At 42.1% G+C, this 19,166-nt stretch overlaps 1 protein-coding gene across 1 annotated transcript in view; it reads right to left on the bottom strand.

Annotated features, from left to right (window-relative positions):
• Positions 1 to 1,936: 1,936 nt before the first annotated feature.
• The window catches only part of RFT1 (RFT1 homolog), a 70,409-nt gene continuing 53,179 nt past the window's right edge, over positions 1,937 to 19,166 (bottom strand). Inside the window, exons 7-12 of the mRNA XM_019505200.1 lie at positions 17,142 to 17,192; positions 15,845 to 15,975; positions 13,803 to 13,947; positions 11,163 to 11,268; positions 3,094 to 3,343; positions 1,937 to 2,448 (exon numbers count right to left, since the gene is read on the bottom strand). Of these exons, the coding sequence (XP_019360745.1) occupies positions 2,284 to 2,448; positions 3,094 to 3,343; positions 11,163 to 11,268; positions 13,803 to 13,947; positions 15,845 to 15,975; positions 17,142 to 17,192 (848 nt within the window). The 3' untranslated portion in view covers positions 1,937 to 2,283. The remainder of the gene's footprint in view (positions 2,449 to 3,093; positions 3,344 to 11,162; positions 11,269 to 13,802; positions 13,948 to 15,844; positions 15,976 to 17,141; positions 17,193 to 19,166) is intronic.

The raw sequence follows: 19,166 nt of genomic DNA, 5'->3' as shown, positions 1-19,166 counted from the left end.
GGGGACCAGAAGGGTTTGGGGGAGACGCTGTTTCCCCTAGCGCCCGCTGGCATAACAAGAAGCAATGGGCACAAGTTGATGGAGAGGAGGTATAGATTGGACATCCGCAAGAACTACTTCACAGTTAGGGCGGCTAGGAGCTGGAACCAACTTCCAAGGGAAGTGGTGCTGGCCCCTACCCTGGGGGTCTTTAAGAAGAGGCTGGATGCCTACCTGGCTGGACTCATTTGAGTCCCGTTTCTCTTTTTGGAATTTTTTTGTTGTTCTCCCGCCCTGGCGGGGGGTCGGGCTAGAAGATCTACTAGGTCCCTTCCGACCCTTAATCTATGAATCTATGAATCTATGAAAAGAAAAATGACAGATTCTGAGCAAATAAAAAAGGTATTTCGATCTAATAATGAAGCTTCAGTATGTGTACATGCAAATGCATCAGAAAGCCATCCCAGGTATCCAGGTGTTTTGTGGGTGAATGAACTGAGAAAGTCACTTCTTTAGAGACTGATTCTTATTTCTAGTGGTACTTGTAATAAATGGCTGAGAAAATTATAGTATTAAACTCTTGTGTAGCAAATTAAAAATCACAGGTTCTGGACTTCAGCTCTATTTTTATTTCTATCCATAAGTGAAAATAAAGGTGGCTTATGTTTTAAAGAACTTCCTTCCAAAACACATGATATGCTAACATTTACTTAATACTTCAGTTTGTTTTTGATATTCCAATTATTATTTTGCTATACAGATGGTAAGTAAAATGGCACAATCTTGCCTAGTTCACATTGATACATGTTAAATTTGTACGCTTCTTTCATTTGCTTATAAACAAACATAAACCTACCAAGCTCTTGCCAGTGTATTATGGTTATTTAATTTCTGTTAAGTCACGATCAGATAACACTCAATGTCCAAAGTTGTTCTTTATTAATATAGCTGGCTTTTCTTTTTTTTTTAGCAGTTTAAGTAGCCTGGCTTTGAAGAGACATTCATCCATTCTGGCATCCAAAATGTAAAAATAGTTGAGTCTCAACCGTCTTATCATATGAAGCAGCACAGAATTATAGAAAAGTAGGACTGGAAGGTGCCTCTAGAGATCATCTAGTGTAATCCCCTGCCTGAAGCAGGATCATTCCTATTCAAACCATCCTATATAAATCCTTGTCTAGCCTATTACTGAAAATATTGTCAACCCTGTTACATAATCACCAGGCGTAGCAGTCTAACTTGCCAAAGGTAAAGCAGGAGGACCATGGCAGTGCCCTGCTGCTGCTAGGGTTGTTAAAATATGCCCAAGAGATCCAAGGAAGAGGGCCATGTCACTGGCTACATGGCAGTCAAAAAACCCCACAGTCCATACCAATCCAATCATGGGGTAAAATTTCTTTCTGACCCCAAATGTGATGGTTAGTCAGGCCCAGAGCAGAGGGACACGACCCTCTAGCTAGGAACCTTCAGGAGGAGCACTGGCAAACGCCAGTCCAAATCCCTAGCCTTGGCTGCAGTCAACTCCAAATCCTTACAAAGGAGGCAAAAAAACCCAGACACCTACAGCAACAGGAGAGGAAAAATATTCCTTCCCAGACCTACATGGCAACCAGCAAATGCCAGAAGCATATGAAATACCTATAGCAGTGCATAGGTCTAGCTACTCCGAATCATCCTTGACCAATGTTTATCCAATCTGTTCTTGAACATCTCCAGTGCTAGAGATTCCACACATCTTCCCTCGGCAGTCCATCCCAGTGCCTCACTGCCCTAAAAAAGAATAAGTTTTTCCTGATATCCAATCTAAACCTACTTTGCTGCAACTTCAAACCACTGGTCTGCATCCTATTCTCTGCTGCAAAAGAGAAAAGGTGTTCTCCCTCTTCTTTAGGGCAACCCTTCATATATTTGAAGTAACAAAGTTTTGCATAAGAAAGTATTGCATCTCACTACGTCTTGGTCCATTCTTTATTTAACAATAAAAACAGGTTATACTGTTTTGAAGAAAAAACTTCAGTTAGAATGACACAATGAAAGAGAACAAGCCAGCTGTTCTTTAATGTAGTTTACATATTTAAAGACATTAATGGCTTCACATTATTTGGATGGGGAAACAGTACCTCGGTGCAAATATTGCCATTTCATTTGCACTGCATCAGGAATATTCCAGTCTACTAGATTTTAAGAAAGTTAGCCATGTATCATTCAACTTTTCCCCCTATGCAATTTTGTATAAAAAATATACCTCCAATGCAAACACATACAGGTATGTACATAAGAAGTGTCCTGTACATGATGATCATTTTAGGTTTCTTTTCTGGTGTATTGTGAAAGCAACTGGGTTCTAACAAAGTAGATCAGCTTGGTCTCTGTGAAGAATACAGTAATAAGAGTTGCTGTGAGACACAGACTCCCCACTGTAATGTGAATCAGTCTTGCCAGCCAGCCTTCATTGCAGCACAAAAATACCTAAAAACAAAAACCAAAAAATTTTTTAAAAAAAGCAAAAGCAGCAAGCAGTTGCAGGATAACAGCTGGCAGTGAGGCAGGTAATTAGTCTTGGTGATTTTTATGCACAGAAAAGCTCTCACTAGTGCAAAACGTAGTCTTTGCCAGCCATTACCTTGAATAAGTGTAATGAGAGTAAAAATTACATGCATTAGGTAAAGGAAAGACAGAATAAATGGCAAGTTTTTGGTTTGTTTGTTTTTTTCCTGGCAGCTCTTTGAAACTGCTGGGAAATGTGAAGTACTGGAATAAGAACCAATAAGGCACATTAAAAACCAGTGAAGTAGATTAGTATGAAGAGAATATGCCTATCGTAAAGGCACAATTTATGCACATGTAGTGGGTGGATGTGTAAGTAATAGCTATGTGTGTAGTTTAGTAAAATGCAATTGATAAACTGGATGTAGCACATCCATTTGTTTAATCTCTTAGAGGAGGATATCACCAGCTTGCAAAATTGTAATGCTATTCGCCTATGCCCATAAGCCCCTTTTCCAAGAATCTGATAATGTAAAACAAATCATATTTTCATTAACATTCAAAATGTTATTCACCTGGTATAAGCAAACTTTTGCAATGAAAGTGAAATCTAAGACAGACACTTACCTCTGAAAAACTAGTAATTATTCCGCTGATAATGTAAACAAAAATCAGCAAAGGGGAGAACAGCAAGCCCATCAACGGTCTGTAAGTGCTTTCCTTGAAATAATTATAGATATAGTGAACACTGTGTGCTATTCGAATACCCATGTTGAAGCAGTTTGCAAAGATAAAACCTATACTGCCTTTCCAATGGGTCAAGAAATAAGAAATGCACAAGAACATGAAGGACAAGGCCAGCATAACAAAGTTGAACCTGGGGGGGAAAAAAAACAACAAGTGAAACAGCCTATGTAATAAAAATATATCCAATCATATCCATATCTGAAAAAGGCACACAATTTATGAACTGAAACAGGTCAATAAAGAAGTACAATAGAAGAGCACGGAACGAAAAAAACTATTAGGTTGTGGGAATTTTATCTTATTCAGTTAATGGTAGATGTATTTCTATCAAATCTTATCAGAGAACACTAATGAAGTTTATAAAATCTGAAGAGTTCTACTATTTTATATCACATATTTTATATATTTAAACAAGACACATTCATTAACTTCTGACCAAACCCCAATTGAAAAAAAAATAGCGTGACTCATGAATCACAATTCTAAAAAGTTCACAAAAGTTATTTATTTAAATATATGTGTGTGTGTATGCATACAGTAACACTACATTTGTTTTTTCAAGAATGTTTTAGGGGTTATTAATAAGTATTCCCACCTTGTTACCCACCTGCCTGCCCTTTGCACATGGTGGAAAATGTAAAATGCATGCATACACACACACAATCTCCCTCTCTGTAGGCAGAGCAATCTAGGTAAGCTACTTGGAACTGTGGAACACTTCTGAACAAAGCTGCTAGTTTTATGGAAGTTATCAGGCTCTAGACTCTATGCATAAAGCAGGTGAAGGAGAGTTGGGAGATAAAAATATAATGTCACTGAAGTCACAAGTGCTATGCCAGCTTGCACCATCTGAGTGCTTAGCCCAAAGAATAAAAGGATTTTTCATTTATTACTAAGGCTACAGTCCTGCTATAACCCCAGATATTGAGTCTGGGATACACAGGCTAGATGTCTTTGGTCAACCCAGGGAAACACCCTTGTGCATATAAGGCTGCTCAGGGAGGGACTGCCTCTTAAGTTAGAAACATCACTGCTGCTGTTGGAGTAAGCGGGGAAGACTACTAGCACTGATGAACAACAGTATCAATCAGTCCCACCCACAAGCTGTAACAAGATTGGTTCCTTATTTCTCTACAAAGTTAAGACTCAAACTTGAACGTGGCGGTCTTTTTCAGGTGCCTTTTGTTTTAATTTTTCACCCAATGAGGCAAAAGCTTGCTAGTGTGTGTTATTCAGAATTTTGTTCTAATAAAAAAGCACAGAAGGGCTTCCAATAAAAAACAGAAGTCAGATAGTCACTGAAAAAAAGTAATATTTAAATGAAGAATTACAACCTTGATAACTGGAGACAACACATTTTTTTTTAAAAACAGTATACTACATATATAGTCCAAATAAAACAGCTGCTCCTACATGCACTGTTTTGGTTAGTGTTAACACTACTTTTATTTTAACTTAACACAGTAGTGGTTTTTTTTAACACAGTACTGTTCAAAATATACTCCTTACTTCTCTAGATGTATATTACACACACACACACCATACATGTTTGTCCCTGGCTCCGGTGTGAGACGCGTGGGCAGAAGCCTGTTGTGCCCCCGTTGAGCCCCAGGACCCCAACTCAGACCCCCAGCACAGCCAGAGATAGATAGGACCCCCCAGCAAGGGGGGGATCTAGTCAGCTGTGGGGCAGCTGAGAGGAGCCAAGGAGGTACACGTCCCCAATCCCGCTCCTACATGGCCCAGCCCCCCAGGGAGCCACGTGACCGGAGCCGTGAGAACAGGATGCGCAAACAGGCAAGCTTGTGGGCCCGGCATGAGAGTTAGCATGGGAGTTCATGCAGGAGGGTGAGCGGGAGGGCACAAGGCTCTGCCAATGAGCCCCAAGGGAAGGTTGTCACAGCAGTAGCCAGACTACCACCGGTGCAATGCGGATGAGCAGACTGCACCCTGAGGTTCCCCTCCAAATTGGAGACCTCCCCCTCAGGTACTTCTGAGGTTTCCAGCCAGGCAGAACATATGGTTCCAGGCTCCACACAGATGGAGCTTCTGACTTTCAGCTGTGGGGCTGCCTAGCATGATCCCAGGCACTTGGGACTGGGAGCATGGCCACCTCTCCTTGCAAGGTCTGTTTCACTTTGGAGTCTCCAAGGTGCCAGACAGAGGAGCTCCAGACTGCAGTCCAGAAACTGTGCGCCATCAGGGATGGCGAGGAGGAGATCGACTCCTACTGCCAGGCCCTTCACCCCATGAAGGCCAAGAGCAGACCAAGGTCACCTTCCAGGACAGGGGAGGACTTGAGGATCTCTCAAACTGTTCAGCCAGGGGGTTGGTCCAAGGTGGTCAACGACCCTAAGGCCGGCTCCCCCAGGGTCCCCTCTACTCTGGAGCTCGGCAACAGATATGAACCTCTTTCAGCCCCAGTAGAGCTTGCAGACCTGCCAGCTCCTGCAGGCAAGGGAGGAATACCAACAGCTACAATCCCCACTCTCCCTAAAATGAAACGCAGAGTGGTTGTTGTGGGAGACTCCTCCTGAGGGAGCAATCTGCTTCCCCAACCCCTCTGCTGCCCCCCAGGGGCCCGCATCCGGGACGTAGCAGAGAGGATCCCAAAGCTTATCCAGCCCTCTGACCTCTACCTTATGCTCCCTAACAATGTGGGTGTGAATGACACAGCTCTGAGAGTGGGGGTGCAGATGGTTTTTTCCTCAATCCTGCCGGTTATGGGTCATGGGCTGAGGGAGACGGATTGATATAGTGAACTGAAGACTGTGGCGCTGGTGTCATCGTGAAAGCTTCAGCTTCCATGATCACAGTCCGCCCTTTAGTGAGACGCAGTAGTCTGCTGGGAAGAGACTGCCTCCACCTCACTTCACTGGGGAGGAAGCTCTTTTCAGCCAGAATGGCTGACCTACTTGATCGGGCCTTAAACTAAGCCTGCCAGGGGATGGCTGGACTACCAGCAAAGCAAGCCCACTAGGCTACTACTACAAAGCCAGCAGGTTAGGGAACCCAAGGGAAACCACACCTACCCAGCCCTGAAAGGTGTCCTTCTGGGAGTGCAAGGAAGCCTTACACTAATGCCAGGAGCTTGGGGAACAAACAGAAGGAACTGATCCTCCTACTAAACAAGAATGACTAGGATCATACAGTGATAACAGAGACCCTGTGGAACGCCACCTATGACTGGGCCACAGATATAGATGGCTATATCCTGTACAGGAGAGATTGTGCGGATAAAGGGGGTGGGGGCGTAGCTCTCTATGTCAAGGAAAACTACACGTCCCTGCAAGCTGACATTGGCACCCATGGAGGACGACTGGAGACCCTCTTGGTTAAAATATGTGGGGAATGGTAGGAGTCTTCTACAGACCTCCTAATCAGGAATGAGAACTTGACCAAGAATTCACCAGGGAACTGGCTGAGGCTGCACGCTTTTGGTTAATGGTTATCATGGGAGACTACAACTACCCAGACATCTCATGGGAAGAACACTAGACAAAATCTGAACAGTCATAAAGCTTCTTCACGTGCGTGGACGAGCTCTACCTGATTCAAGAAGTCTATACACTGACAAGAGGTAACATGCTGCTGGATCTGCTACTGGCCAAAGGGGATGACCTAGTCAGCAACCTAAGAATCGAAGGAAAGCTGGGAGACAATGACCATGAGCTGAACACTTTTACTATCCATCGCAAAGCTGGCAAGTCAATCAGCAATGCAGAAGTCCTCGACTTTAGGTAAGCTGACTTGGATAAGCTCAGGAGGCTTGTTATTGAGGCCCTAAGTGGTAATGACTTGACAGGGAGGGGAGTCCAAGATGAGTGGTTGCTCCTTAAGAGAGCAATCCTGAAAGCACAAAGGATGTCCATCCAATCTCAGAGGAAAGGTAACAAAAGGGCACAGCAACACCCTTGGCTCAGTAGGAAACTTGTGGGCCTCCAATGTTTAGAAAGAGAGGCTTATAAAGGATGGAAGATGGGAATCACCACTAAGGAGGAGTACTCTGCACTGGTCCGGACCTGTAGGGAATGAACCAGGAAAGTCAAGGGTGTAACCAAACTCCAACTGGCTACATGTATCAAGAACAATAAGAAGTCCTTTTCAGATATGCGGGGATTCGGAAGAAAAGCAAGGGTAACACTGGACCCCTGCTAAACCAAATGGGACAACTGACAACCAAAACCCAGGAAAAAGCTAACCTGCTTAAAGGATACTTTGCATCAGTTTTTCACCGCCCTGCCTAACATGATGCAGCATGTCGGCATATATAAACCTGATGTCATTCAATATGGAAAAATGCAAGGTACTCCATCTCAGGGGAAAAAAACTTGTATGCTAGGCAGTGCTACGCTCGCTAGCACCATGGCCGAAAGGGACTTGGGGGTCATGAATGACCACAAGATGAACGTGAGCCACCAATGCGATGTTACAGCCAGTAAAGCAAACAAAACTCTGGCATACATCCATAGATGCTTCTCAAGTAAATCTCAGGATGTCATCCTCTCACTGTACTCAGCCTTAGTGAGGCTGCAGCTGGAGTACTGCATCCAATTCTGGGCTCCACAATTTAAGAAGGACGTGGAGAAGCTTGAGACAGTCCAGAGGAGAGCCATGTGCACGATCACAGGGCAAGAGAACAGGCCTGATGAAGAGGCTGAGAACCATGGAGCTCTTCAGCCTGGAAAAGCGTATGCTCAGGGGTGACCTGGTAGCAGCCTATCAGTATATAAGGGGTGTGCATCAGGATCTGCGGGAATGCCTGTTCACCAGAGTGCCCCAAAGGATGGCAAGGTCCAATGGTCACCAACTCATCCAAGACTGTTTTAGGTGGGACATAAGGACAAACTTCTTTACAGTCTGAGCCCCAAGGCCTAGAATAGACTCCCTCCAGAGGTGGCGCAAGCACCTACTCTGGACTCTTTCAAGAAGCATTTGGACACTTATCTTGCTGGGATACTTTGACCTTAGCTGACTTCCTGCCTCTGGGGCAGGGGGCTGGACTCGAAGGGATCTTCCGAGGTCCCTTTCAGCCCTAATGTCTATGCCATCTATGAGGTCTATGAAAATGGATCAGTAGCTCAGAAATAAACACTCCTGTAAAATATGCAAAACCTAATCATAAACTTGTATAATGTATAAAATACTATACATTATCCTTAAAATGGAATACAAGCAATTCTCTGCTCTTCAGTGAGTCTCAGAAGAGGAGAAAAACTGTTTCCTCAGGATTAGATGCCTGTCAATTCAGAATTAGTGTCAGAATATTTTTACCTATTTTAACTATTTCTCAGATGTTGCTAGTTACTTCATTTTTAAACTTGCCAAATGAATTAAGGTGATGAAAAAGGGCAATCTTTTCCTGGAAAAAGAATACAAGCAAACACTTTTTGTTAAAAAAAGGCATTTAATAAACCCTAAAAACGATAGGTATATTATAGCTTAATGCACATCCCTGAGACATTGGAAGTCATTAAAAAGGAAATAAAAGATTTGTCTAATTCCATTAGACAAATATAGCATATTTGTGAAATATGGAACATATATTTCATATACATTTCATGTATATTAAATTTGGAGCATGGAATATTTTTATAAGTACAATTTTTAACTTCAAGAAAGTTAAAATAACAGATGTATTACAAAAGCAATATGCTTTATAAAAAATTTAAATTCTTCTAATATTGAAATGTCTAACTTTAAAAACTATTCAAAACAAAAAAGTATAGAAATTACAGTTTTGTATTTTGCCTTTTACATTAGTCAATTTTTTAAAGCTGATGATTCCATATTGTCTAGAATTTCATATTCTTTGCATTGATTTGTATTCTGTGTAATGTTCAAAATTTGCTGAGATTATTTAACTATGGATTTTGGTACATAATTAGCATAGTTTTCAACATTCACTGACTTAAATGGGTTCTGGCTATAAGTCAAGTCATTAAGAAAATGGATAGATGTACATGTGAAGAGCTTTAAATTCCACCTTAATTTGAAGTGGTTCTAAATTGGAGGGCTTCAGTAGATTTGTCAAATACAGGACCCTCCTAGCTAAAGTGCTTCACTTGCATCAGAACCAATACTGCTGAGGTGTCCACAGCTAGTAGGTTAGCAAGCACACATTACAGTATGCCTATTGGCCTCTTAACCATGATCCCTGGAAGGCTTGCAAGGACAGCAGAATTGTTAACAAGTTTGAATGGGGCATGCATTTTAAGGAAGGAAACTGATCTCAGCACCGGAATGAGGTATGAGGATGTTAGAGTGGTTGCAGGGAGTTGGGTCCATGCTGGGGTCCCTGCTGCATGCAAGAGGAGTGGAGTCCACACTTCAGTTTTACCGCAGCTAAAGCTTTAACACTGTCATAGCCATTGCTAAACAGGCTGAGCTTTTGAGAAGCCAAAGTCCTGTGGTATGGTCCAGAAAATGACTGCTACAATATTCCTTCATGCCTAACTTTAAAGAGGTGGGGTCCATGTGAGCCAGGACCTGCGATGTCAAGGCAGTGCAGGTAGGAACAAGTAATAGATGGGCCACCTCAAGGTTGTGGGAAAACAGAGAGCAGAGCACTGCAGGATGTGCGTGGACCAGCTCCATGTCACATTCTGCTAAGGTACAAAATGTACCACAAGGCACTTCACAGTGAAGCACTTCTGCAAGTGTTACTATTTCATCCAGGGTCATTTTTTGTAGATTGGGCCAAACGGTAACCCTTTGATGCTGGGTAAACTGTACCCTAGGGCTGTGTGAAACTTTGGTCCCTGATTCAGTTCAGCCAGATTTGGTGGCCGAATCTCCAAATTGAATCGGAGGACCCTTTAATCTCTCTGAATTGATTTGGAGAGATTCGGCAATTCGGATGAAGATACAGCTTTAAATGTTTTTTTCTACATACCTCTAAGTAGCAGGGGCTCTGAACGCTGCAGTGCTGGGAAAGATGCAGCATCCCACAGCACGGAGGTCTCCCCAGCGTGCTAGGCAGCAGACCCGGAAGTGGACCAGAAGTACTTCTGGTCCACTTCCTGGTCCACTGGGGAGCACGCCTGCACCCCTCCCAGCTTGGCGACTGGTGCCTCCTGGGTCTGGGGCACCCAGGTTCCCCCTGTGGCTGACTGCCAATCCGGGGCAGCATGGAAGGGGCCCCCAGCACACTCCCTGGCAGACCAGGGAGTGGACTGGAAGTACTTCCAGTTATTAATACTTCTGGGTTTGCTGCTAAGCGTGCTGGAGAGACCCCCGTGCTCCTGTGATATGCTTCATCCGCCCCAGCACGGCAGCCATCACAGCCACGCCTGCTACCTCAAGGTATATAGAAAAAAAAACTTTTAAAGCTACGTCTGTGTCCAAATCACTGATTCGCCAAATCAGCATCAAATCTTCAGATTTGGATTCGGTCAAATCGAATCAGGGACAGTGATCCTATTCAATGGATTGAATCACTGTCCCTGATTTGGGCCGAATCTGAATCAAATAGGGCCCATTTTGCACAGCCCTACTATACCCTCACTTTTTCAAGCATTTTAAAAGTACTTGAAGCATTACAAATGTTTTGTCTGTCCATGGCCATACTGAGATATTTTATATACCAATGAGGTGTGTGATCTTGGGCATCCAAGCATGAATATTTTCACCATATATATGTATTTGAGGATTTAGATATACTTTGGAGTCAGCACTGAAGATGAGAAACTCAAAACTGAAACCTACATATTTAACTATCATATGTAAATCTTGGAGATTATTTTGATAAAAGAAAAGAAAACAGTTTACAATTAAGATTACAATTACGTTTGAGAAAAAATATTTTTCTCTGAAGGATATTTTTTCACATATTCACATCCAGAATAAATTCATTATCATAGTATTTAAAATGGAAGGAAAGAATAACACAGAAATTACATTTGTTTTTCAAGAATGCTTTAGAGGTTATTAATAACCTTGTTACCCACCTGTCTACTTCCTCTTTGCACATAGCAGCAAACGTAAAACATTCTGTTACTCCATTGACAGCAAGAAGTAGAACATATAAAGAGTAACAGCGCAGGAGACTTGGACCTAGAAATAGTAAAATGATAAAAGAACTGATGTTCCCATAAAAAAACCAAAAAATATATCTCATAATCCCTGATCCCCCGAAAGCTAATAACCATGTTATCATGAATGGCATTAGCACTATAGCTATCTTTAGGTTCAAACTGTAACTTAAATTACACAGATTTGTTTAGTTGGTACCTTTACAATACAATGAATAAACAACCTTCTCTCCTTTTAATTAACACTCCAGGGCCAACAGGGAGTTTTAGGAGTTGGGAATTCTTTATTAAAAATACTTGCTGTATCTAATATTGTCTACTGCATAACTTTGTGACTCAGTATCTGAGATGAGTGCTTAATTATCTGGAAGCAAGATTAATGATCATATTTATTTGTATACTATATATTTTTCCTCAAAATTAACCCTCCAAAACCAAGGTATGTGCTTTCAGTAAGGAAGCTAATTTCTGCACCAGAATGACAGCATGGGTACACTCTAGCATCTCCAGGGGATGTGATCCCTTCTCTTCCTTTCCTGGCCTGGACAAAAGGCAAAGTCAGCTGCTCAGGACACTCATTCTTCCTTGCAAATTCGGCAGCATACACTTTAACCCCATCATAGCCACCATCGAATTGGCAGCAGCTTTTTGCTGCTCAGCCAGAAGTTGCTGTCAGTTCAACAACATCTGTAACCAAGCCAAAAGCATGAACTGTGGTGCTTGCAAGGAAAAAAAAGTGACACCGTGGACTTTGTCCATACCCCAAATGGCTTTCTTCTGCAGAAAAATCTTTTTTCTCCTTCATACTACTTTCCCAAAACAAGGTGCATGTCTTATTTGGGGGGGGTGTGGTATGCGGAAAAATACGGTATGCATTTGGCCAAGATATACAAAGGAAACACACACTCAAACTTCTCAAAAAAAATCGAAACCATTCTAAACAGGGAACTAGATTAATATTTAATTGAGTTGGTAATTCATACGAAATAAGATATAAACACCTTGTTCTTGAAAGTCAGAAGGAAGAAAAAAATCATTCCTTGAACATACTTGCAAGTACAGAATTTTCTTAAAGAAAACACAGGGAAATGCAGTAAAGGAAGAACAAACCATTGTGGCTGCTCTGTTAAAATCGTAGCTGCAGGACACCACAGGTGCTGCTGGTTGAGTCAAACTGCCCGACCCCTTTTCTCTTTTCGACCTGAGCTGTGTGGACAGCTAGGTCTACTGGCAACCTGATCCACACCAGCAACACCTGCAGAGTCACTTGAGGGCCCATCCAGCTAATTTAGCAAGAGCCTCTGCCCCAGCAAACAGGGCTTGGTTCCACTTTAGAAAAACAGTTTCTAGCAGCATGAGCCTCTGTTGTAGGAAAGATCACTATAATGCTCACTGTGTAGCATGTGCCACACTTTCTCTTTTCCCTGACAGAGGGTGAGCTGCAGAAACTGCTTTTACCTTAAATATGGAGTCCAATGTCCAGCAGGTGATTTTGGGGGAAAGGGTACATGCAGTATGCAGGAAAATACAGTAAGGTCAAAATTCTACATCTATCTTGGAAATCTGTTCAGTGTACCCTGAAAACCCCCTATATGTGAACCTGTACAGATAAGCACATTAAAAAACAACTGCCCACATTTCATACTTCTAAGTATTAATCTGTCAAAATGTATAACTCTGCTCCTGAAGATGGAATTAACAGAGCAAGGTTTCACTCTGGTAAGTCCTTCTCTTTCAGTTCAAAGGAGTACCATATTTACCCAAATTCAAGATAACTTTGAATTTAAGACAACCCTCCAGTAATAAGATTCTATAAATGGACAATTCAAATTTATTTAAATTTTACCTTTATAGAATCTAATTCCTGGAATGTTGTCTTAAAATTGTCTTCAAACGCCAGGGGGGATGGGGCAGGGAAGGGGGCACAGAATGAGCAGCTGTCTGATGCCCACACTTGCTCCTCCACCACTTGGCCCCCATGCTAGTAACCCTGCCACCTTTCCCCTGCCACCTTTCCCCTCCACCCAATCCCTGACCCACGCTGTTGCCCACCCCCAACCTCCACTGCCTCTCAGTTTTCCATTTGATCCCCAACCTGCTGCCTGATCCCCTGCCCAATAACCAGCCCTAACTACTGTCCCCAAACTGACCACACCTGCTGCTGATCCAGGCAGCAGCAGCAGGAAACCGCAGGGGAGAGGGGAAGGCAAACAGTTAAAAGGAAAAAAACCTGACTGTATCCAAGAATAATCAGGATATCAAGTCATGTTAGGCTACATATTTCAGAAGATGCCTTCATTGTACATGGCTCTGTACATACATTTGTAAATAACCTACTTCACACGATCTTCCCATTGAATTTTACAGGCTAATCACTTAAATAACATTATTTGTGTACATATTTAAGACTGGTCCCAGAATAAATCTTATTTCCCCATATTTAACTCTTTACATAAGTCTTTCCCCACCAGGTAATCTTGCCCTTGACTGACAAAATGGGTAAATCTGAAGCCTTTTTTCAGAAAGTTCCAAAACTAGAAAGAAGCAATCAATTACCTGTTCCTGAACTGAGCATTGGACCACCATAAATCTCCAGAGCCAAATGTGAATAGGCATAGCCAAAAACTGTAATGGTCAAGCCAATTAGTAGTACAAGCTTCAGCAGTGATTCTAAAACAGTTGCAGCCAGACTGATATCATCCTAGAAAACATTTTGATGAGTTATGTGAATTAAAAACCACAGTATTTGGCTACTGGAATAAACAGCAGTTTTCACATACAGAAAAATAAAATTAATCAATTTTCTACAGCTGTTGTGGAGTCCTGAGTTACCTTTACACACAGTTTATAAAAGCTTATGCCTTTCTGAACCAGCCAGTCTCTAAGGGTCTAGCATACCCTGCCTTCCACCTAAAAGAATGAAGTCAACCTTTAACAAACTTATACTTGTCAGATATCATAGAGCTTTATATTTTGAAAGCCTTGTAAAGATACTAGTTTACCCTCAACACTTGTGCTATTGCAGGTATGCAAGGATTATGCTGGCAAACTGAAAAGTAAAGTAAGATATTTGCTTAAGATCACAAAGTGAGTTGGGATTTTTCCTGCCATATAGGGATACAGAGGTTTCCCTACCAGAACAAGTGCTATGTGAACAGTACTGTACTGTCTCAAGGGACCTATACTAGGCACAAGACAAAAATATGACAACTCATAATGCACTGGGCCAACTATACAATGCTGTATGTACATGAGAACAAGTACCTTTTGCTACCTATGCAACAATCAATGCCTCAAAGACAGCAATTCCATTAACTGTTTTAACACACAAGTCCTACTATAAATAAAATTATCCAAGTACACTTTCTCCAGATTCACAAACTGAATTCCATGCTTTCAAGAATTTCATATACAGAGTAGATTTGTAAAGAGCACGTATACAGTGCCCCCCTTCATTCTTGTGTTATTATGAAGGGAGTTACAAACCAATATTTACTGTCTATTTCATTAGCTTAAGTAGCCAAGCCGAAGCCTATTCAAATTCTTTTCAAAGCTGCTTTACATCCCCATTTTTTCAACAGATTATGTTGTGCAGAGTTCCATGTACAATTCTCTGAAAGTACAAACAGAAGAGTGTTTTGTTTTTCCAGTGTAGCCCATGTGTAGACAACTTGTAAAATGACTGCATGAGGTATGTGGGATACTATGAGTGCAGTGTAAGTGACACTGTTTGATTAGAATGTTTTAGATTCAACCTTGCTATTCAGCTCACTTACTTTTTTTATTTAAAATTAGCATGTTACCAGTCTATTCTCTTGTATCTCTCCCCAGTCCTTTGCTTTTATTGGGTTTTTTCTTTTTCTTCTGTTTTTTCTAGTTCAAATCCTCCAAGAACTTAAACATATGATTAAGTTTTATTCATTCTATTACAAGATATACAGGAACTTTCCTAAAGAAAATGTCAGCGTCTTAATTTTACCAGTCTTTGAGGAATATATTTTCATCACAACTTTCGTGCCCTTTCTCTATTACTAGATATTAAAACAAATTTGCTTCCATAAGACATGGCATAAAATTTATAATCTACAAGCAAATTGCCCATCAAGGATGATGGGGGGGAACAGGGTGCGAGTGGGGATGGAGCCCCATGTCCCCTCCCTCCCCACATCCGGACCTGTTCCCTCTTTCCCCACCCTGTGCCATTTGGGGTTCGGCCCCACTCCCCCCGGCATGTCAGGCCTGGGTCAGCTCTTCCCTTCCCCTCCCCACCACATCAGGCCTGGGGCCCAGGGCCACGCCACCCCCTCCACCATTTGGGGTCCAGGCCCACTCTACCCATTGACACCTCCAAGGAGTAGGAGGGGGGAAGAGAGCACTGCTAGCCTCACATCCTCGCTCTGTCCCCACCATCATGCGGCATTCTGCCACCACCTCTTGTCCGGAATGCTCTTGGAGCACTCTGTTTAGTTGTTTCAGACAACTAATCAGAGTACAAATAAAGCGTTACAGATGGACAGACTAAGGCTTTTATAATATTAGAATTCTCTTCAATTTAGACAGTTTTATAGTGTATAGTAATAGAACAAAACACTACCTACCTGTTTCTGTAGCTTTATATCTTTCCCTCTCTCCAGGATCTTAGCAAAGAAAACATAAAAACTCTCCTCTATTGGCAAAAAGACAAATCTGGCCACCAGTGAACCAAGGTTATTCACTATGTCATATATGCCTTAAAAAAGAAAAACAAAAAAGCATCTACAGAGAGAGAAATAACTTCCACTAAATAGTTTCTTATCATCTTGTCTTATGTTTTTCATTTCTATCTCCATAAAATTACATGAACATAAACTCCTTTTAAACTGGTAATTTAGTAAACAGACATTAAGGCTGCTTACAAACATTAAAAAACCCAAACAAACAGTGCTTTACTTTAAACTCAGTGCGTTCCCACACTGAGCCCAGTGCATGCCCAGAAGAGGCATTGACCTACCTCACCCAATGTCTGTATAAATCAAGCACTTCAGCGGGATTTTCTGGTGCTTTTATCTAATAGCTGATTGAATCAGCTATTAGATAAAAGTGTTAAAAAGCCCCACTGAAGCACCCTATCTATACAGACACTGTGGAACAGGACTGAACTAACGTGATGCCTCTCCCAGTAAAGCACAGGATTTTTTTTCCCATGCCTATGAGCAGCCTAAGTCAATATCACTGAATCTTAACATTTATGCTGAAAAGTAGATGCATTTCTAGGGAGGAAAAGTAAACATGCAAAAGGACTGGGGAGGCTAAATATACTGGCTATACTGTTAGCCCTTGAAAATATTTCATTTTTGAATAGACAAATTGTGAATAAGTTTTAATAAGGAACAATGGCATCCTGTCCCCTGAATTAGAAAGACTGCAAAGAGTTCGGCAAGTCATTACGATATAACCATGTGCAATGTAGAAAAAGTACATGCAAACATTTTTTTTGTTTGTTTATCCACCCAAAGCTACAGTGGCTGAAGATAAAAAAGTAAACCCAATTAACAAAGGTTCAAAGAGAATACATAGGCAGCAAAAACTTAAAGTTGAGGCAAAGATTATAATGATGACAGTCGTATTACTTTTTTATGGCAAGTCATTTAGTACCGCTGCCTTGTCAAATAAGAAAAAAAATCTAATGCAGAGAAAACCAGAATTAAAGGCTTGGATCACAAAATATTAAGATCTGCTTTCCAAACTTCCTTCAATTCTCCAACATCTTATGAGAAATACAACCAGATAATTAAAGTTTAGAGACCACCTCTACATTTCAAAAGAGCTTTCCAATATATTTTTTTAATTTTAAAGTTCATGCAAATGCACAAGACCAATAATTTTGTGCCACTATTTAGTAAATAGTATCCTTACCTTGGTCCCCAAAATTTAACACATTCAAAAAAGTCATCACATATCGTTCACCTGTAAATTAAAAAATAAAAAAGAGCACTGAATATTAACCTTCATCTCCAGTCACAATATTTATTCATGCCTTTCTAGCATGAGACAGTCAAAAAAACCCAGAAGAAAGAGAGAAAAGCACATTTTAAGAGTGACAGTTGTATTCTCCTTACACTCAATATGAATTTAAGACACTGGAAATCGCAGATATTAATACAGGGGTGTCAAACACAGCCTAGGGGCCAAATTCAGTCTGTGGAGCCACATGATCCAGATCAGAAGGTCTCGGACTGACCCTACATGTGCTAAATGGAGCCAGTCTGAAGCACAGGCTGGACTCAGTGCTGTGGGGGCTGCCTTGGGGTACAGCAGGTTGGACATACTCTGCATGTGGTGCCTGTACTGGACTAACCCTGCACACTGGCTTTAGGGCTGGTCCACATTGGGCCATGCTGGAGCCAAAGTGCTGGAGCTGGTGTGGGGGTTACTGCTCACAGCACACACCCCAGACTAACCCCCTGTGCCACAAGCAGTGCCCACAGCATTGAATGCAGCCTGTGTACCACAGACCAGCCCTGTTCTGGGGCTTGCACTGCATACAGCTCATGGGCTGTACCCAGAGCTGCAGACACGAATCAGGGCTGGCGTGGGGCTTGTGCTGCATGCAGTGCCCCAGACAGCCCTTTACGCTGGCCCCAGCACAGCCCAATCCAGGCCAGCCCTGGAGCCAATGGACAGGGCTGGTTCAGTAGGGGCTGTATACAGGCACATGCCCAGTGCTGGACCCCTGGCTCTGGGTACTGCTTGCAGCACCACGTCCAAGCCATGTACTACCTGCAGTACAAGCGCCACATATGGCTGGTGCACACTGCCTGTGGATAGGGGTGGCACAGGAAGTGGGCAGCATATGGCGCCCTACCAAACCAGCCCTGCTCACTGGTTCTGGCACAGCCGAATCTGCCCTGCAAACCAGCCCAGAGATGCTCACCCAGCACACAGGTCTGGATGAGTTTAACACCCTTGTATAAACACTTCTGAAAATGGTCAAGCTAGACCAGGGTAGGCAAAATGCGGCCCGTGGGCTGGATGTGGCCTGCCAGGCCATTCTATCCAGCCCGTGGGGCCCCTAAAAAATTTAGAAAATTAAAATATTTATCTGCCCCTGGCCGCCTGTCATGTGGCCCTCGATGGCTTGCCAAAACTCAGTAAGTAGACCTCTCCCCAAAATAACTGCCCACCCCTGAGCTAGTCAAAACCTGAAGTATCCACTAGTGATACGTTTGCCCTAATAGAAAGAACTTTATTTTTTAGTTAACTAAACATTTAAGGTATGATCAATTTCACAAGTAATGAGATTAACACACAAGGTTGCCATAGCAGATTCAAAACAAATTAAATATACCACAAAGCAAAACAAAAACAAACTCAACCCTACATTTTCAGGTTCACTTTTAGAAAAAATAGCTTCTTCCAAAAATAAGTGAATAACTACAGATAAAGAACTGTGATTGACCTTACAAAATTCCACAAGTGAATCAAAGAAGGAAAGTGTTCAAAGAATTAAATGCACTAAACGTATTTTAAAAACCTGAAAAAATGTCTGACTTGGTATTTCTATTGCATACATGTATAAGTCAGGTAAGATTTTATAGTGCTTTTATAGGGAAGACTTGCAATGACTTATAATCAGAACAACAGAGTATTAACTAGCATCTGTATTTTCCATTTATCTGTCAATATTTAAAGACTTATTTCTCTTATTAGTACAGGAGATACTTTCATTACTGTCATACAGAAGATGTAACCTTACTGTCATAATTTAGGTCTTATTTGTATTCCATCTTTGTCAGGGTTTGAATTACACTCCAACTCTTGCAGGAATCTGTGGCGGTGGCAGCCAAAAGCCAGAAGGTGCCACTGCCACCACTGCCTGCGCTGCTTGGAAAGGTGTGTGGCGAGCCAGGGGCTCTTGTCTGTTATGGGGGTTCCCTGCCC

Source organism: Gavialis gangeticus, unplaced genomic scaffold (assembly GCF_001723915.1).
Source record: "Gavialis gangeticus isolate Ggan-Ray unplaced genomic scaffold, GavGan_comp1, whole genome shotgun sequence".
NCBI lineage: Eukaryota > Metazoa > Chordata > Crocodylia > Gavialidae > Gavialis > Gavialis gangeticus.
This window is presented reverse-complemented; position numbering and strand designations above follow the sequence as displayed.